Source organism: Cajanus cajan, chromosome 5 (assembly GCF_000230855.2).
Source record: "Cajanus cajan strain Asha chromosome 5, NIPB_CcT2T_4, whole genome shotgun sequence".
NCBI classification, from domain to species: Eukaryota; Viridiplantae; Streptophyta; class Magnoliopsida; order Fabales; family Fabaceae; genus Cajanus; species Cajanus cajan.
Window position 1 is genome coordinate 55,320,731 of NC_138521.1, and position 21,692 is coordinate 55,342,422.

Below are 21,692 nucleotides of genomic sequence, written 5' to 3' on the forward strand. Positions count from 1 at the left end.
ACTAAAAATTTTGTCTCTAAAGACAAGTTTTCTTGTAGTGTGTTATTACAATGAATTGTTTTGAATTGAATCTTATAAATAAGAAATGAGGTATTATATGTTAAGAAATAAGAATAACCCTTTTTTATAACTTTGCAAACAAAAAGCAACTCTTTTTTTTTAATTTGTTTCAATTAAAATTTTGACTACCAATAAACTGAACGTATGCTCTTTTGAGGTGAAATGAAGAAAAGCATTCAAGAGAGTATTAACTTAAATTTGACCCCTAATATTACAACGTTGTATTAAATTGGTTTTTGACACTGATAAAACCCTAAAATTGCAAAATTTTAATTTGTTAGTGTCCAATAAATAATGTTAGCAGAAGTTATGTGGTACATGGTTGACATGCATGTAACTATCCACGTGTATAAAAACTAATTTGATACATTTAAGGACCAAAGTGACACTGATAATGAGACAAAAAAAAAAAAAAAAAAACAGGAAAGATAAAATGACCATTTTAATTATCTTCTCATCATTCTCCACTCCATAACTCCTATTTTATCTTCATGTATTTTCTCTTGATCTTATTTGCAAGTTATGGGTGGAAGAAGTTTGCCAAAATTATTGGTGAGTCACGAAGTTTGTTGAGTGTGTTTATTTCTACAAGTTTGTTTCTTTCTTTTTTCATTTTTTGTTGTCATCTTCCATTTGCAATCATATTTCATCTTCTTTCGGTCTCTTGTAGTTAGTATATATTATTGTTAGCATGTTATGAACGAATGCAATCTCAAGATTCATTCATCCACGCACATGTAACTTCATTAAATTTATTTGAATTATTAATGACGTACATTATCTGTTACTTAGGTAGTAGATGGATGCTGCTTGGTTAGAATGTAAAGCCTAAAGACATGAAAGTGATGCAAATATTTAACCGTTGTATTGTATTGTAAAACGATAATTAAATTAAAATAGATGAAATTGTTAAAATGCCAAATAAAATGTGACGGGAGAAAAATACATAGGACATGATTACTTTGGCTTAGGGACCTCTCATTTCCAGTTATCAAGGTTAGGTTATGTATTTATTTTTGCTGTTTTAGTGCAAATGTAGTGCTAGTGTTTGGTTATCGGTGAATAAATAATTTGTTTTCCTGTATTATAGGAGTTATAAACTTTGTACATATGATTATTAAGTTTTTTTTAATCCAGACCGTGTATATAATATATTTTTTTTTATGAAAATTAATATAGAAAAAGACACTTTGTGCCTTTTAATTTTTTAAAAATTTAAAAAAGATAATTTAAGAGTGGTATATATGGGTGTATATTCACAACATATGAACGGTTTTTTTTTTTCTTTCTTTCTTTTCTTAGAAGTATAATAGTCTATTAAAAATGAAGATGAAGAACAGTTTTATCATCTGGTATATGATGAAAATATAAGAAATCATCTTCAAAAAAAAAATTAGAGATTTTTATTTCAAAAGTTTTTAAAATACTGGTAATCTTAAAAAATACAGTATGAAACTCGTAACCAAATTTTAATAATTGCATTGCTTAAAATTATTCTTAGGAACATCTCATAAAAGTTTAATATAGTTGCGTAAACAGAGTATAAAAATAAAATAATAAATTTTAATTTATTATACCCTATTTTATTTATTTTTCATAACGTGGAAAATCTATTTTTGTTCTATAGTTTTATTTAATAATTATGTTGTTAATATTTTATCAATATCACTATATCAGAATATAACATAAATAATAGCCAAAAGGCCTTGTTATTATTATTATTATTATTATTTGGTGAATTTATTAATTTAAAAAAAAAAAAAAAAAAAAAAAAAAAAAAAAAAAAGGCCTTGGTGATGTAGCTAGGATGGTGAACCGATATTGATCTTGGTTGATTTTGTGGTTGAAGGTACGGCTATTGTAGACTTGGGCTTACGAATACTCGAGCCCAAGTTATATCTGCATGTGGGAGCGAGTAGGCCTGTTTCTCATTGTTTAGTACTTGTTCAATGGCCCAAAGTAAATTAGCTTCTTTCTTCTTCCTATAATCCTTCACAAAAACATATCTATGATTCTGCTTTCTTGCTTTGCCATCACAAGGATTCTTATTTTTTTTTTTCCTTTCACTTATCATAGATTAGATGTAAGGAGAGAATACATGAGATAAATTTTATTTTTTTTCAAATTTTAAAACACCAGTCCTGAAATTCTGTTTCACGATTATTTTATTTTTTATTTTTGCTCTCAATCCAAAGATACACACATTAAGATGAGGATATATATATTAGAAGATAGTTTGTTATGTGAGAGTGGAAGAGATTTATTGTAACTATTAAATCAAAATAAATGATTCAAATATAATTACTCTTTAAATGCTCTCATATGTTTCTTATATTTTATCACTTTTAAAAATATTTATAAATTCAGAAAATGTGTTAAAGCTTCATCCCTTCTCACTCTGACTATATAAGTCAAGACATAAATATTATATAAAAAAGGAAAAACACTCATTAAGAATGAAAAAGTGGGCTAAAAATATATTAAAATATAAGAAATAATATTTAAGAAGTAACTAAAATTGAACTATTTATTTTAATCCAATTATTGAAATAAATCTCTCTCAATCATATAAGAATCGCAAAGCATAATGTTACCCATGATCTTTTCATCCAAATTTAGATAAGCAATTTCCCTTAACTTGCTTCTCTTTTACTGGTTAATGTTATGAGTGTCCTACATTTTTTTTTTATCTTTATGTTTTCTTAAGAAAAAAATATAACAAATTATTTTCCCACTAAATTTGCGCTCTATATGTATATATAATTTTTCCTATTCCGTAATTATCAATCATCGTGGTTTCACGTTAGAATTAGATCAATTATCATAATATTAAGTTTAATTAAAAAATAAAAAATTGTTATAATAAAATCCGATCCAAATTAATTATATCTGGTTGCTTGATTTTGAACGCTACATTTGCTTTTTTACAAAGCCAAATTTCATAAGAAGCATATATATTACTCCTTTTAGTATATTTTAGAGTATTTTTTTTAGAATATGTACACCTTTTCTTATTCATGGAAATTTATTGGAACATTTAGTGAGTCCACACTCAGGTATCAATGGTGTTGTTAACACTCCTTTAAGTAATAAATGAATCATTATGGTGTCTTCTCTTGGTCAAACTATTCCAAACAATTGTTCTATTTAAATTCTAATAAAATAGCCACGAAAAATTTACAATGGTAAACTTAAAAATAATTAACTGCAATAAGTCTTGAAACAAAGGATAGAATTGGTAGATATCATAATAAAATTTTGATTTTATATTTAGCTTAAATATATTAGAAGCCTTGCAAATTTAGGTATTTCTATTTTTAGTCTATGTAATTTTTCTTTTGTTTTTGATTTCTAAAAATGCTCGTTTCACCTGTTTCCATTTCCACCATGAACTTGCTGATCTAGTAACATGTTACATTCTTATAAATATAACAATTTTGTTTCTATATCTCTATAAATATAACAATTTTATTTCTTTAAGTGTATGCTATTATATTCATGTAAAACATAATGGTTTTTAGTTTTTTTATTATCAATGTCTATCATTATGATTATGATCAAAATAATTTTTTTTATCTATATATATGAATTAAATTTAATACTAAAAAGTTTACAACAACTCTCAATAAACTGATCAGTCGAAACCCTTTATTCTATGATAAAAAAAAATGACAATGAGTATTGTAAGAATAAAAAAAATAAAAATAAAAATGACTAAAAACAAAAACTAATATATTTATAAACCCGTAAAACACATTGAAGCATTTATATTTTGTCTATAGTTGTGTTTCTTTGTAACATTCTCTCTGATTTGATTCATTGAAAAATTAAGGTGGAGGAGGAGGAAACAAGAGCAAGAGAAGCTTAGAAAATATGAAGAGATGGATGAAATATAGAACGCAAAATTTGACTTAATTAAGAGGATATTCCAGATTCAGGAATCAGCAGGATCTAGTGGACACTGCAGTTAGGCATGTGAGGATGATCTTGACACTTACGACAGTCAAAATATAAACAAGTTACTGTTAATTTATTGGTAACAAATCCACTAACAGTTGCCTAATCCACCTATGATTAGATGCAGATTTAGATCACAAGATGCTCGCCCCTTTCAATTCTGGCTAGCCATCAACAAATCACTATAAATTGGATTCAGAACAAACTGTGTTATAACTATTTTATTATCTGCAAAAATATTTTTTATATTTGCATTCATTCATTACTGCTCATTTATTTTTTTATGCAATAATAAAAGTGGGGTGTGAGCTTAAAACTTTATATATATTATTCAAATCTATACCAATATTTGAACCACTAGGATCAGTTTATTAATGAAAGATTGAAGTAATATACAAAGGGTTTTAACTTTGAATGTTAATATTGTTATTATAATTTTTTATGTATAAAAAAAATTAGTACTACTAGTCTTTTTCTTTCTTTTTTATACTACAACAAATGTAAGAAAATTACCAATTTAGCCATTAACTAATCTCTTATAAAAAAATATTTATTACTTATAACATTTTTAACCACATATTTTCATTCACTAAATTAAAATATGAAACCTTAATTTAAAACCATACATAGCATTATAAAACCATTGATAAAATTCCCTTTCTTTCCTTTTTCCATATTACAGGGCCATACTTTGTCTGACAGAGACTTCCACTGATGAAGCTTAATACTCATTCATTGCCTGTAAATTGGAACGGTAATTTTCTCATGTCACCTAGCAACTTATATAATTTTTTTAATCATCTTTCGCTTTTATAAGTTAGGTCCCTTTAACAACTAAATTAAAACTAATTATATTATATTATATAAATAAATAAATAAATAAATAAAAGAAGTTGAAACTTTGAGGGCAAGCTGAGAATAATAAATAATGAATGAAAACAGGAAAGCAAACAGCCAATTCATTTAAAAAACGTATAGTTGCGGAAAGGTAGTGTGCAATCAATACTCGTCACCTCATGTAATATTTTTATATTTTTTAGTAAAAGCACAAAAATCAAGTTCGTTCTTATCGCATCCTAATTTCTTTAACATTTTTCTTTTTTGGTCACTTCAATAAAACAATTTGAACCAGGATGACCTTCTAACTCATTTTAAATTACTTTTAAGTTCATTGCGATTTTTCGTTTATTATAGAGTTCTGTATATAATAATAAAATAGAACAACATGTACTGTTTGCTTGGAGAGATGAAATGGGTAGGATTCGAGTATAATATTACAATATGTTGGATAATAATTTTAATATCTCTCTTTAATCATAAAAATTCAACTCTACCATAGAGTTTTGGATAAATCATGAACATTATTCGATCAATTGAGTTACATCCTTTTAATAACTTAAATTTGTATCGTTATTTGTTAAATTCTATATGTTTAATTATAAGTCATCATAATATTTAGTTAATTTGATCATAAATTTTATTATCGATATAAATTTTCATTATCTATTAATTTGATAAAACAATATAAATTTTATTATGTTATTAATATTAATTTTGAAAAAAATAAAATATTGATCAAAGTAAACATACAATTAAAATAAATTTTAATTTTAATATTTTATATTATAAAGATTGTTTTGATATGAAATACTACCTCTAGAAAATCTTAAATTTACTACAAGTCCATAACACCAAGTGAACGTAGACTAACCTAAGAATTCGTACTTTAAATAGTTGTTTACTTCTTATTAAGAGATTTTGAGATTTTCAAAATTGTCAATTCTAGGCAAATATCATGCTCCATGTTGTTTGTGAGGCAAAATAATTGTATTAAGAAAGAATTTTTATATTGACATTTAAAACACTATATAACTAACCACATCATCAAGTGGTGAGAAAAAAATTTAGTATTTATTATTGGTCAGATTCTCCTCTCAACATTTAACATATGCAAGGTGTAGAAGTAGACATGACAATCTAACCTGCCCCGTGAATACCCGTCCGAACTTGCCTCGATTTGGACGAGAAAAATCTGTGTTTATCAGGTTTAGATTCGGGTTCGAGTTTTCCTCGATTGATAAAATTGGGGGCGGCGACGGGATGTCAATGCCCGCCCCGCCCCGCCTCGCTTAATAATATAATTAAAATTTTATATATATAAACTAAAATTAGAAATATTTATATGTAAAAATTTGTATTATCTTACTTTTCTTTTATTTTTAATTTTTTTTCATATTTATTAGAAATAAAAAAGAAAAAAATAAAAGTAAAAAGGTAGGAGCGGGGGTGGGAGCGGGGTGAGAAAACCTGAACCCCACCGGGAACAGAAATGAGTACTCAGATTTTACTTCCGGCGGTCCCCGCCCCTGCCCCGCCCGTTACCATGCCTGTATAGAAGTTGGATCAAAATCTCCTTTTGACATTTAACTAAAAAAAGATACTTGTCCACCAATCTCAAACGTACAAGATACAGAAGTTTGATCGAAATCTCCTCTCAACATTTAACTAAGAGGAGACACTTACTACCAACCTTAATCATGCAAGGTGTAAAGATTGTAAAAATTGAGTCTATTTTTCTTCTAACAACATTTAATCAAGAAGGAATAAAGATATTTGATGAGAGGAAGAGTAAATACGATATATCAATTAAGAGTTCTAACAAAAAGAAAAAGTTAATAAGACTAAGGTTGTTGTAAAAAAATAAAGATAAAAATTTTAAAAAAAACCAAAAATTATAAACTCAAATGTTCCTACTTCCGTTTATTTTTAAACATAAAATTTATGCATTTCCAAATTTTTTTTAAAGAAGCTAAAACTTATAAACTTATAAAACTAATGCATTTTTAAATTAAAAAAATCAAAATAGAAAGAAAAAATTAGATAGATTAAAATCAAAGTTAAAAAGTTTTAGGGTGAGGAAAACTTATTTTATCCTTAAAAAAATTTAGAGAATAAAAAGTGGTATTAATAGTGAATCTTAAAAGTAATTGTGATAAGTTTATGAATTGTAACCTGGGAGTTTCAAACAGGCATGATTCCATTAAGCGCTTAAAATAAGCATGTTTATTGGGAAAAGATAATTACAGCATTAAAGAGGCGAAGGCACTCAATTTTATAGTCCAGCATGTGCAACCACTAACAACCATTGCTACTTCACCACATGATCTACTTAGACGCAACACCTATATTTATATTACTATTTTACTAAATATTAAGGAGTAAACTCTACGCAAAATTACATTAATTTATTTAAAATAATCTATAGTTTTAAGAGAGAAATCACAGTGCTGAATAGTTCAAGTATTTGAAAGATTATATTATAATCACTGTAATTATTATATTATAATTAAAATAAATGATTTTGATCATTTAAATTATATTCTAAACTTATGATAAATATTTTCTATTACAATAAATTTTTTTAATTTGATATTTTCTTAAAAATATTAAAATTTAATTGAAATATAAAAATAATAAGTTGAAACATGTAGGAGGTTACAAAACACTCTTTTTTGATTTTTGCTAATAAAAACAAAACCCTATTTAGGATATTAAAACTCTCGCTAACTCTATTGTTACACCTGTTTAGTCTTATGCTAGTTGCGACTTGAATTTTGATAATCATATTCTCTAATTTTTGGGTAATGCACAAATTTTACTATAAATTTTCACCAAAATTGATAGTCTTCTTTAATACTTTTTCTTATTCTAAACTTTTTGTAGATAAAAATTATATTAAATATATTTTGTGAGCGTAAATGTACAGGAAAAATTATGAAAATAACTTACATATATAAAAAAGTTATTCCCCAATTATTTAAATATATTTTTATAAGAACTCGTAAAAATAACTCATAACTTACATGAAAAATAATTTGACTATTTTCTTTTTAATTAAATAGAAACAATTTACACATGATTAAATACTTGTTTAATAATTGTTCAATTTAAATCTTTATCAAAATTCTTATTTAAAATGTTCCACAAAGTCATTAAATTTTTTCATTTTTATTATAAATTATGATCAGGAGTTGAAGTTGAATTTAATTTCTTCTATCATTTCATCTGGATTTGTATTGAAATAACGTAAATGATTCGTTTATTTTTTTTTCGAAAATCTTTTAAAAAAATTAATAATTATTTTTTTTAAAAAATATCTTATATTTAAAATTTTAGTTTTAAAAGTTGTGTATAAATACATTATTATTATTATTATTAAAAAAAAGTAAAAAGTGTTTGAGTGGGTCAACAGTTAGGCAGGGGTAGAGATTTGAAAGTGGAAAAGCAGGAGTTTGTACTAGAACATAGAAGAAGCATAAGCACTCTATTTATTTATTTGTTGGTTTCATCATCATCTCATCTATATCTCTCAATTTTACTTTCCTTTAGAAGTGGAGGGAGAATTTATGAATGCCTTGCTTTACAATTTATTCCACTCATAAATAAAGCTTTGTTTAAGCCTCACAAAAGCCAAAGTGCGGGTCACAGTTCATTTTCCTTTCATTTTCCCATTTGTTTTTTTTTTTTTTTACTAAATCCTCCATATAAGATTTAAAATATTTAGTTAAAAGAAGAGACTATACAAAAACATAGTTATTAACAAGATACTTCATACTTATGACATAAAATTTAAATAATTTCAGGAACAAAGTTAAAGTAATTTTTAAAGCAAACACTTGAGTTTAATATAAAAAGTTGCATTTTAAAATAATGTTAATTTGTTACAAGTGGAGAGGTTTGATTAAAATATAAAGTAAAATGATATGTATAAGTCGAAAGATGGAGTGATGCTTATTAGTTACAATTGATGCCATAATCCTAAGTTGCTATGAGCTATAATGATATTGTCATACATGGCTTGCCTTGAGAGACTCTCTACCATGCCTTCCATTTCCTTTCCAGGATAGTTTCTTTGTTTCTTGGCAACCTATTTTACTTTTTCATTCACCTAATAAAATCATATGGTAACGTGTGGTGATTCTTTTCTTTTTTTTTTCTTTCTTTTTTCCCCTTTGTCCATATTCACACATTATTATATATTTTTAAATGGAGGAAAGAAAAAGAAAGCCCCTCCCAACAACTTTAATACTATTTTATACATTTCTCCACCAGATTCCAACCAAAACCAAATAATTATTTCCGTTAAAATATTATTTCCCTCATTAAATAATTATTCACTAAAATATTTTTTAATACCCCCAATTCAGTATATCTCCTTTTCCATCTGTTTATTTTTTAATCTCAATTTGGACAGTCTTAGGAAAGTTAGGAACCCAATTACCTGAACAACAAAAACAAGGATTCATTTTATCTGCCCATTTTCATTTCCCTTGGAAACTCAAAATATTTCAAATTTCACTCTTTCTTTCTGCACAATATTTTTCCCATCTATTTTCTCTAAACTCACATATTATTTTCTCCCACAAAAATTAAGCTCATAATTTTTATTTTTTTCTGGGCATCCAATCCTGCTAATTTATTTTTAGTGACAAATTTTATCTAAATGGTGCAAAGTTGAAGATTTTTCATATATTGTTTCATGCCCAGCTTCTGAAGCTAGCTTTTAATTCGATTTTCTCATTTTTCTGGCTTAAATTTTTCATCTTTCTGAAAAATTATTTCCCAGCATAGTAGCAGAGCTTTTGGGTGATTGAGTTTGAAGAAGAAAAAAAAATGAGATATTGATGTGTGGTTTTAGTTTATGGTATGCGTAACTACTACTTCACAAGTGTTTGAACATGGAGGCCAGTGGCGGTGTTAGCGGCGGTGTTACGGTGGTGGGATCGGATGCTCCGTCGGACTACCATGTAGCTCCGAGGACCGAAAACCCGGCTCCGGCCGGCGGATCCACGACGCAGATTCCGGCGACGGCGGGGAGTGCTCAGCCGCCGCCACATCCGCCGCACACGGCGGCGACGGAGGTGTCTCCGGCGACGATGCCCGCGAAGAAGAAGAGGGGCCGGCCGAGAAAGTATGCACCGGATGGGTCGGTGGCCATGGCGCTGTCTCCGAAGCCGATATCTTCCTCCGCCCCGTTGCCGCCGGTGATCGATTTCTCGGTGGAGAAGCGTGGAAAAATAAAGCCAACCAGCTCTGTCAGCAAAGCCAAATTTGAGTTGGAGAATTTAGGTACTAAAGAAAATTCTACAGTATTTCTTCTATTTATGATCTTTTTTATATGCACATATATATAAAATAAAAATAATAATTTGAGTTGAAGTGGTGTTGTGTTAGTGTTGGAAATTGGAAAATTGGGATGAGTATTTGGCTTATAGAGGGAGGCACATTGAGGGTGTGGGGCCTCTGATTGATTGGATGAGCTAAGTTAGGGTAATTGTTGTCCTGAAAAGTGAGTTAGCTTTGTGGGTCGGTATGGGACGGTGGAATCTCGTTATGTCTGTCGTTTTGGCACTTCAAACCTTCATCGTAGGAACCCAAACCAAATCTTTCTAGGTACTATGTTAGGTACTACCTGCTTCTAATCTGCTACTGATGGGGAACAAACTTGTACTTATAGGAGCAAAATAAAAATGCTGAAAAAAACTATTTGGGTCGTTTTTCTAGTTATTTGGTTTTTGTGTGTGGTGGAGTTGTGGGTGTTGCTTTCTAGGAGTTGGCTAGAGTGATGGAAGGACTTTAATATTGTTGTGCGCTGTGTGTTGTTTGTGAAGAAGTCCTATCCTAAGGCCAAGTTGACATCAGCTTCTCTTTTTGGTCTTCTCGCATAAACGCCATTTAGTACTTTGTTGATAGGTGATGCAAGTGGTCCTTCCTTCTTATACTGCTTATTGGATGACCAAGCTGATATGTTGGGATACTTGTGCATGCAAGCTAAATATTATTCTGAGATTTAAATGGGAAACAAAGTAACAAACTAACTGTTTGATCGCAGATTAATGTCTTAAAAATAAACGAGGTAGAAATTGCAATAGTCTAGGCATCATGGATTATTTTGTGTGTATAAGATGGTAATATGATATTTGATATGCATTAGATGCATGAAGACTTTTTACAAACTGGTTTTCATAGAGCTTTATTATTTTTAATCTATTATTATTATTCCCTTTTGCCACTTTTTTTTTGTTTGTCAATTTTCCTGTTCAATGTTTGGTTGCCTTTCTGCTTGTTGTTTTCTAAGTTTTGATAAGCTTCTATTTTTGCTGAGGGATGATAGCAAGTTTTCCCAATTTGCTTTTACAAATTACACAAATATTAAGTTTCTATGGAAACTCTTGGTTCATGCTTGACATTAATTGGATTGGATAGCTTTTGTAACAAATACTACTGTCAAACAAGATTTTTTTTTGAATTATTTTGCAAAGTTTTTTTTTTGTATTTTTATTTAGAAATTTAATTTAATTTAATAATATTGTTTGATTGTCATGAAGGTTAATAGAAGAAATAAATTTGATGCACCATTTATTTAACCAACCTTATGCTGAGTCTTGAAGTAGTTATTTGCAATAATGAAAAATAATAATTAGCTCTTGACATGCACTATCAAGATTATTCAATCAATCTTGGGCAAAATTATAATTTTGCAACTTTTTAGATGGTAACTCTGGTTTAAATATTCTTATTCTTTATTCGGCCTATATTACATGTCTTATAGTAGAAACTGAGACTCTCTCATTTCCAAATTTTTTTGCTAATTATTGATATTTTTTTACCCTTTTTAGGTGAATGGGTTGCATGCTCAGTTGGTGCTAATTTTACTCCCCATATCATCACTGTTAATTCTGGTGAGGTAAGTGTCAGAAATATCTATTCCCTATGCTTTGCTCCTTTTATTGTTAGCCTAGCGATGTATTATGACCTTTTTTATCCTTTCCTCCAAATGTTTCCCTTGTGTCCAGTTTTACAATTATTTCTATGCTGGGATGACAAGGCCTATGTTACATACATGCCTTTCCCCATATGAAGTGACGGTTATATGAAAGATGAGTGATTAATTATCAAAAGAATGACAATGAGAAAGAGAACATATAATAACTTGTTAATTTCCTGGAATGACTATGAACCTATTTGGATACAAATTAGAAGCATTTCTTAGAACTTCTTTACTGAAAATAAAGAGTATTTTTCAGTAGAGAAACTCTAAAAAAACACTTCTGAACTTGTTTCTAAACAAATTCTATATTCATTTTCTTTTACTGGACTATTTTATTCGATGGTTGACAACTACTTTCTTTTGGTTATCTTAGGATGTTACTATGAAGGTTATATCGTTTTCTCAGCAAGGGCCACGAGCTATATGCATTCTTTCAGCTAATGGTGTCATATCAAGTGTCACACTTCGTCAGCCCGATTCTTCTGGGGGCACATTGACATATGAGGTGAAGCATTTGTGCAATCTGATAGTCTCATTTTATTCAATGAACAACATATCGAATTTATTTTTAGTTATTTTACAGTATCTTTCATAGAGAAAATTTCTGTCAGTCACACTGTTCCTCTTAATTATTGGATTTGCATATTAACCATTGTTTTAAAAACAATCATAATATAAATACACTACTGTTGATAACCTACCTGTATGTTGTTCCTCCTATTATGACAATGCCCTTGATGGATCTGGATGTGTACTGATGTTGTTTGCATCATGTTTTGTCTGTCTTCTTATTCTGTGTTTTTGCTTGAATTATAAAAGCAATATTTATCTGGAATTGAACCTAGATTTTTATCACTCCAACTTTTGTTTTGCGCTATATATTAAAATATGCCATTTCTAATGCCTTTTGGCAATGATTCATATGTAAATTGCATAATGCCTTTTGGCAATGATTTTCTTTTGTCATTAGTTGAAATTCTTGAATACATTGTTGCTTTGGCGTATTATATCAACTCAAAAGTTAACTGGTTGGAAAATTTAGCGTTTGAAAATCTCTTAACAAATGTATTGACTCTGGTTTTCTTTGGCTGCATAGTAGACAATTGTTCTTATGGAATAGTGTTCAATCTAGTGGAGGTCCGAGTTTCAATAGAAATTAATATTGGAAAATGCTTAACAGCCTCTGATCTGTCTGAAACTCTGAATTCCTAACTGACCAAGTTGGATTGTTTCTTGACCACTCAATTACGAACGATGTGGGCTTAACATGAGCCATGTTACTCACTCGTGCTTTTGTCTTTGGATGTGTATTACCCTTTACAGCTGCTACTTAATCTTCAGTAGTTTCATTAAACCCAGTCAAAATTCTAGCTCAACTCCTCAATCCGTCATTTCTTTTCATTCGGCATCCATATTTGAAGTATATCACAAGAGGAGGTCCCATCTTTCTTGCTTCTGTTTCTACAGGGACGGTTTGAAATTCTGTCTTTATCTGGCTCATTCATGCCCAGTGAAAGTGGAGGAACACGAAGCAGATCAGGTGGCATGAGTGTATCTCTGGCAAGCCCTGATGGACGTGTTGTAGGTGGTGGAGTAGCTGGTCTTTTAGTGGCTGCAAGTCCTGTGCAGGTATGCTTTCAGTTCATACTTTTATTCCCTTTTCCTTTTTTAATCAGTGAAGTATGCATAGGCCTAAATCAAATATGTAACAGACTAATGTGCTTCACGTACTAAAGAGTAAAGACAAAGACCACTTAATGGAATTATAAGTTTGGATGAAATGAAACAAAGATCCTGTTTCGAGAAAATTACATAGACAACCCTTGAGATTTCGTGAAATTGCACATATACTTCCTACTTTTTCTATCTCTATAGTAACCCTTTAACCAGTTAACCCCTTAATGATTCGAAAATCATTACACTATTAACCCCTGTAAGGGAGGCTACTGCAAACATTATAAAAGCAAGGGTTGTGTATGCAATCTTATGAAATCTCAAGGAATGTCAGGGTAATTTACTCTAACAAAGTTTACATGATTCTGAATTTCTGATAATTCTATTTTCCAATTGATTGATATGTATCAGGTAGTGGTAGGAAGTTTTCTGGCAGGAAACCAACATGAGCAGAAGCCAAGAAAACAGAAACATGAGGTGATATCAAGTGTGACACCAACTGCAGTTGTTCCAATCTCTACCCTTGATCCAATACCAATTCTATCAGCAGCAGCAACCACCATCCGCGGTGAAAATTGGTCTGCTATGCCGTCAGAGGCCAAGAATAAGCCAACTGACATTAACGTGTCACTTCCTGCAGGGTAATTAATTTATTAGGGCCTCATTCCATCTGCATTTACATTTGCTGCTGACAACACGGTTCCTAGTTGTTGGCTTGTTTTCCCTTGTTTGTTGTGACAGTAAGCTTGTTGTCTGTGTACCGGGACCAGCATTGTTTTCAGAGGTTTATTTACCAGGTTCCTGTTCTTGTAGAATTTGAGTTGGCTGATTAGGGATGCTTTTAATGCCGATGTTGTGTCGCGAAGAACACTTTGATGTCATAGTTATTCCTGAGAATCCATCTTCCTTTGGAGTGTTAGATTGTGTAATCCACGTTATTTCTTCTTGTTAAGACATTATTCTTAATTTGAGAATCATCATTTCTAATTATTTTAAGCTCTGTTACTACTTTGATAACTCAATCTGTTGGTTTCCATGTGATGTCTTTCAAATTGAGACAATAGTTGTAAAATAGAAGACGTAGGTTTCTTCTGTTTCAATATGAGTTGGTATTCAATCCTTATTATAAATATGTTGTATGCATCTAAATAAATTCTTAGACACAGTTTGCTTTTATTCTATGATTTAGCTTTTTTCCTCCGAGAATCTTGGGGTGCTTTGTCGTCAATAGCCATATTCTTGATGAGGTTTGTTTTGTGTAGAAAAATATGCCGTGAAGCTGGGTTTGGCATTTGCTTTGGATTATTTTAGTCATGTCAACGGCCATAATCTTCGGGCATGTAACATCAATATATTGTCTTGTATATATAAATGTTTCTTGAACTTTGGTTTTATGTCTAAATTCTCAGGTTGATTTGGCCTAGCTTTTATTTTATTATTTTTGTGGGTAATAGTAATATAATATTTTGGCCTAGCTTTTGTTTTATTATTTTTGTGGGTAATATAAAATTTTAAAGGAGTTGTTTGAGAATTGAGAGTGATATTTTGAGACAACCCCACGGCTTTGGATTAGTTTAATGTTGCAAAGTAAAGTTGTTGTGTCTATGTCCCTGTCTGAGACTGTAAGTGACCCACTCGGCTTCTTCCCACTAGCTGCTAGTTCGTAATTATATTTGATATGCATGCGATGCGAGGTATTCGTACCCAATTATATTTTCAAAACCGTTAGGATTGACTTCAGAAGGGGTTTGAATAATTTACGTGAGATCATGGCTAACTGAAAACTTTATTGTCACCGTTGTATTAAGAAAAAAATAGGGAATTCTACTCTCGTCCTCCTTATATAGCATTAGAGTGTCACTCGCTTTAGGGTTTAGTGCTATATTACAAAAGAGAAATACACGAACTTATGCACAAAATGTCAAAATTATTACACCCTTGCACAGGTCAGAGTAGAATAGTAGATCTCTGCTTAAACAAATGTTTTTACCCATCAAATCACATGTCATATTGTTAAAAGAATAAAAAAAAAATTTGAATAACTAAAATTAAATGACAACATCGATGAATAGTTGATAGAGGTAAAACATGCATTATATTTTTTTATGTACTCATATATTATAAACTCGACTATATTATAAACCTTGGAGAATAAGACTTTTGTATATCTCCCTCTCAAATAACTCAATAAATATATATATATATATATATATATATATATATTAAATAACAATATTTTTTCTTTTCTTATTACATAGTGATATCTACGTACAACGTATGAGAGAGAGAGAGAATGAATTTTTAAGATTTTATAATTTTTTTGAATATAAATTATTGTTATTATAAGTATGTTACTATTTTCAAATTCAAAATTAAATTAAATATTTTTATTTTAAATTATAAAATTAACTACTATTTTATATTTAAATTAATTTATTATTACTATTATGAATATGTACCATCTTAACATTCAAATTAAATCATACTTTGTAAGTTCTAACAGATGTTTTTGTCTTTAAAATATTACTTTTACAATGTTACTATTATCCTTAAATTTAAATCAAATTAATCTTATTTTATATATCAATTTAATTTTATTAAAAATATAATAAAATAAATTTAATGTATATAAAAAATAATTATTACTTCATGCATTTATAGATACTTAAATGCTAGTTTGGTATTAAATAAAGTCTCAGCTAACAAAAAAATAAAATAAAGTCTGCTTTTGGATTCTTGTATATGAAAAAGTCCCCCCAAAAATGACAATAGTATGTTCCGAGTATTTTGTCAATATATAAATTCTTTGCAAGCCACAGCCAATTAACTTTGCCGCCAGGAAGTTTCCTACAGCGTAGAAGGGAGAAACTAAATGTTAAATAATTTGTTGATCATTAATGCTTAGAGGCTTCCATTACTTGGAAAATAATACGCGTTTCATCAACACATTTCATGAATCTTTCCAAGAAATAATCCCCTAGCGACTTTGTTAAGAAAACCTCATAAAATATTGAGCAAAAATTCCCTATATATACATCGAGATATTCGAAGTTGGTGCAAAAATACCTCAAAGCATGATCTCTAAATAGTTTTCGTAGATATGGATGTTAATCTAGACAGGATATTAATACCTGTAATTTTGTGCATAGTTGGAATCTCGCTTCACAATTCTACGTCATCAACATCTTTTCTAGTGTTTTTCGTGATTAACACAATAATTTTTGTCATTCTTGTGGGAAGTCGTAAGCCATATTTAGCAGAAGTTGACATGGCTTTGCCTCTATTTCCATCTTTTTCGGAAGTAAGGGGAGAAACACAAGGTGACATCTTGGAGGATGCAACGGATGAAAAAGTTGATGAAAGTGATGACGTGTATAGTAAATTTCTTGGTGATATTAAAGATGAAAGTGTGGATAATGTTGATGACAAGGCTTTGCCTTTACTTCCATCTTTTTTTGAAGTAAGGGGAGAAGCACAAGGTGGTTTCTTAGAGAATGCAATTGATGATAAAGTTGATGAAAGTGATGATGGTGCACATAGTAAAGATGAAAGTGAGGACAATGTTGATGAAATTATAAGGCAAGAGCAAGAAGAATCCGATGACAATCTTAAGACAAGAATTGAAAGCTTCATTGCCAAGGTCTACAATGGATGGATTGAGGAGAGCCATTGGGATAAATATGGCATAGATATATGAATTCTAAGTGAAACTTATTGTTTTGGGTCTAGTTTTTTTTTCTTCTAAATTCTTGCTTCCGAGGCTCATCCAATTTTTCATATGTTTACTTGTTACGCACGAAGTAGATCATACAATAAGCTCTTACATTTAAAAAGGAAAAAATAAAAAATAAAAAGGCAACTCATTTGCTGCATATATATTTGTCATGCATTTAATTTATAAATTTATTAATGTACAAGTTAGGATTTGTTCGGATAAAAATTTTCATAAATACTTTTAAGAGAAAAAAAATGAAATAGTTTATGTATAAACTAATTTTCGTTTATAGAGAAAATTATTTTTTTTCTTATTTTTTCTAAAACTACTTTTAAAGAATTTTATCTAAATAGATTCATAAACTATGGGCACATTTGAATAAACTCTTTCAAAAACATATTTATAGGAAAAGAAAATTAAAAAAATAAAATTAACTTTTTCACAAGTTAAACTTAATTTATACATAAATAAATTTAGATGAACTAATATGAAAGAACTTTATAAGTTAACTTATACATAAGTTAATTTTAACTCTTGGAAAAACTAATTTTATTTTTTCTCTTATAAATACTTGTAAAAAAAAGTTTAACCGAATATTATAAGAATTTTCAGACGCCAACAAAACATTTTCAATAGAAATTACAATTGTCAGCTTCTACATGACACAAATCCGAGTTGATGCAACGAGTGAGTAAACGCACTATAAATTTAAGGACTATATTTTTTGGGAACTAAATTACGTATTTGTTCATAGAATATCATTGACAAATATTAATACCAATTTAAGTAATGTTTAGGACGGAGGGATTCAGAGATAAAGAAAGTGTGATTTATTTTTTTTCTTCTTTTTAATCAAAGGAATTATTATTATTATGAAAGTCACCCAATGCAAAATGTACATTGACGTTAAAAATAAAGTTTGTGCAAAGTGCACATTCAAAACACAAACCATATACAAATATAGAATAGTCATGATACGTGATCGCAAAACCTCAACAACTAATGCAGAACTTACTACTATAATTATGAAGAAGAAAAAAAACATTTTTCACAAACATTCAAAACTCATCAAATGCATAACATGATTCCACAAATGACAATCATAACAGTAACATCATCCGGCCATCACCAGAATTGTGAAATTCTTATTTGTTTATTTATTGTATATAAACACGATTTATACGGTCACAAAACTGATAAGTAATAACTAAGGACTAAAAGTTCTTATTTTAAATAAATATCATCAAATTTAATATTTTAAAATAAAATAAAAATGATAAATTATCGTGAAATATTTTATGTATCTCTCACGGAATATTTGACATACATCGTAAGAAATGTTACATATAGTAACATATAAAAAATGTCACTATAAATACATTTTATATAGGCATATATATATGTGACATATAACTGCATATAATTTTAGTCTTGATTTTAAATGAAATTTAATAACATATTTTGTATGTTACTATAACTTATGTTCATACTTTTTAACAATATACTAACATGTATTATATTTATTAGATAGGTAAAAGTAGTTTTTAGTGATAATTTTTGTGTCACTATAGAATACGTGTTACTATATGATAATTTTCTTGTAGTGATACAGAACATTTTTCATATTTGAGAATCATGATTCATGAGAATTATAAATCTTAAGAATCATAATTTTTATGAATGATTAAAATTTATTTAATTGATCATAAATATTTTAAGGAATGTTTATAAATGTTGCATAATAATTAAAGATTTTTATTATATTAAATAAATAAATAAAAATAGCATTTTTATCACATTATAACTTTATTTTTAACAGGGGCATATTAGTTTCCTACCTCTCTATGTCTATGGAAACAATTTTGTAAGAAACCTATGTAAAAGTCATTAGAAACTTATTTTTTGAGAAACTAAATATGAAAACTAACACTCTTAATATTGAATTTTTGGAAAAGTAAAAACTTTACATAAACCAAACGTCCCCCTATTGATTTTTTTTATCACCAATTTTTATTATTATTTTAAAGTTTAAATATGTTTTTAATCCCTTATATATAAGGTACATTTATTTTTATTCCTTCAAATTTGAAATTGATCTTTTTAGATGTCCTTGTAATTTCAAAAAATCTTGTTTTAGTCTTTATATTCAAAATTTATTAAAAAATTTATTAAATATTATTGCATAAATTATATATATATGGAAGAGGGATCTGTTTACTCCAGGAGTAAGTCTACCTAAACTTACTCCGTTCAATAACTCATGTTCTACATCAAATTTCAACAATTCAACTGTTGAATTTAAAGTTCTTAATGCATAAATCAAGTTTGTAAATTTTTTAAAATTTTGAAAATATTTGATATTTCATTTCATTAATTCAAATTCACGGATAATCATAAAATTATTTTATACATTCATTTGAATTAATGAAATAAAGTATCAAATGATTTTCAAAATTTTTAAAAATTTGCAGATTTGATCTATGCATTAAGAACTTTAAATTCAATGGTTGGATCGTTAAAATTTGATGTAGAACATGACTTATTGAATAGAATAAATTTAGGTAAACTTACTCATAGAGTAAACGGATCCCTCCTTATATATATATTAGTGTCTTGTTAGTGAAAATATCACATTAAACTCAACTAGTGGTGCACAATTATCTTAATCTATTATTTTTAGATATACTATTGGTGACTTGAGAGACTAAAATGATTTTTTTTTTTAAATTACATAGACTAAAAATAATAATTTTAATTTTGAGGGATAAAAATAAATTTATTCTAAATTAGAGGGATTAAAAAAATATTTAATCTTTATTTTAAAATATAAGATAACATCTTTACATTTGCCTTCAAAACCTTCCATCAAATTAGTAGTTCAATAGGAGAAATTTGTGATTTTATTCTAAGTAATAGAAATCAAAAGCTTTATAATTAAGCATGGCAACAGGGCGTGGCAGGGGCAAGTTTTATGTTCCCCACCCCTGCCCATGCCCCTGCCCCCGCCCCGCCCTCGATACCCGCTAGGAGTAAAATATGGGTACCCATCCCTGTCCTCGACGGGGTTCAGGTTTCCCCGCCCCGCCCCTGCCCCCGCCCCTCTTAATAAATATAATTAAAAAATTATTTATATATATATATAAACCAAAATTATAAACTTTTATATGTAAAAAATTGTATCAAGTAGGAAAAATCCGAACCCGGTAAACACAAATTTTCCTCATCTAAATCGGGGACAGGTTCAGGTAGCGGTGGGTAAACGGACCGGTCCGGCCCGTTTAAGGCCCGGTCCGTAAATCCCGCATTTTATACGGGCCGGATAAGTCCGGTCCGTAAAATAAGTGGACTTATTTTTTAAGTCCGTATCCGACCCGCCAAAATCCGCGGATAACGGACCGGTCCGCGGGCCTAAATAATGGTTCAAAAAAATAAATTTTTAAAAAATAAAAATACATAAAATTAGAAGAAAAAAATATTTTTTATTTATAAGCTAAATTTTATCATACTAAAATTTATCAATAGTTAAAATGGTTTAAAATACTAAATATTAAAATAAAAATAATTACAAATACTTAAATAATAGTACCAAACTTTCAATAATAAAAGCATCAAAATGTCATAAAAGTAATTCAAATGACAAATACCTACCACCTAAACATAATTTTAATGTCATAATAATTTAAAAAATTAAATACACAACTTAATATTAAAATCATATTATTTAAAAATATTAATTAGTGAAGTCCGCGGACTAGCCCACGAGCCCGCGGATTAAATCCGCTAAGTCCGCGGACTTCACGGGCTGGGCTCAAAAATTAGACATAGTCATACGGATTTGAAAAAAAACGGGTCCGTTATCCGCGAAATCCGTGGACTTACGGACCGGTCCGCGGACCCGGGTCCGTCTACCCACCCCTAGGTTCAGGGGGATACTCACCGGGCCGGATTAGATTATCATGCCTATTTATAATTTTAGGTGATCCCTAAATAGGTAAAGTCAGATATACGAAAATTTGTTATCCAAATCGATCAATTTGTATTAGCTTAGTTTTTCTAAATTTTCTATGTTAACTCATGGATGATGGAACTAACTCAATCACATTTAGGTAATAGTGTTAAATAGGTCAATTTAATTCAACCTGCTTTCAATCCATTGAAATAAGATTAATTTTAGGATGAACTGCACTATTAGTGGTTCACCCTGGATAACTTTAATCCATAGTTAGATCATGTAAGTGTATAGGATCTTAACATGGACTTTTTATATATTATCACTTCTCATCTTCTTCATTACTTTAATACTTTTTTGTTACTATTTTTTTATTATTATTGTTCCTCTGTTGTCACCTCCCTTCACTCTCTCCCCATCTTACTATTCCCTTTTCTTTCTGCCACACCTCTTGTTAGCATCTTCTCCTTACACATGTCTTCTCCCATTTGCCCTCTTTCTTTATG

The 21,692-nt window shown here is 29.2% G+C and overlaps 1 protein-coding gene across 2 annotated transcripts; it reads left to right on the top strand.

The window, feature by feature from the left end:
• The first annotated feature begins 8,866 nt into the window (after positions 1-8,866).
• LOC109809221 (AT-hook motif nuclear-localized protein 1) lies at positions 8,867-14,848 on the top strand. 2 transcript variants are annotated; one of them, XM_083075396.1, is made up of 6 exons: positions 8,867-10,146; positions 11,697-11,764; positions 12,222-12,353; positions 13,316-13,477; positions 13,934-14,163; positions 14,785-14,848. In XM_083075396.1, the coding sequence occupies exons 1-6, from the start codon at positions 9,756-9,758 to the stop codon at positions 14,831-14,833; spliced, it is 1,032 nt and encodes a 343-aa protein (XP_082931522.1). In that variant the 5' UTR covers positions 8,867-9,755; the 3' UTR covers positions 14,834-14,848. The 2 variants fall into 2 exon arrangements, with proteins under 2 accessions (XP_082931522.1, XP_082931523.1); XM_083075397.1 differs by lacking the exon at positions 14,785-14,848 and adding an exon at positions 14,336-14,512 and having other exon boundaries at positions 8,870-10,146.
• The last annotated feature ends 6,844 nt before the right edge of the window (positions 14,849-21,692 follow it).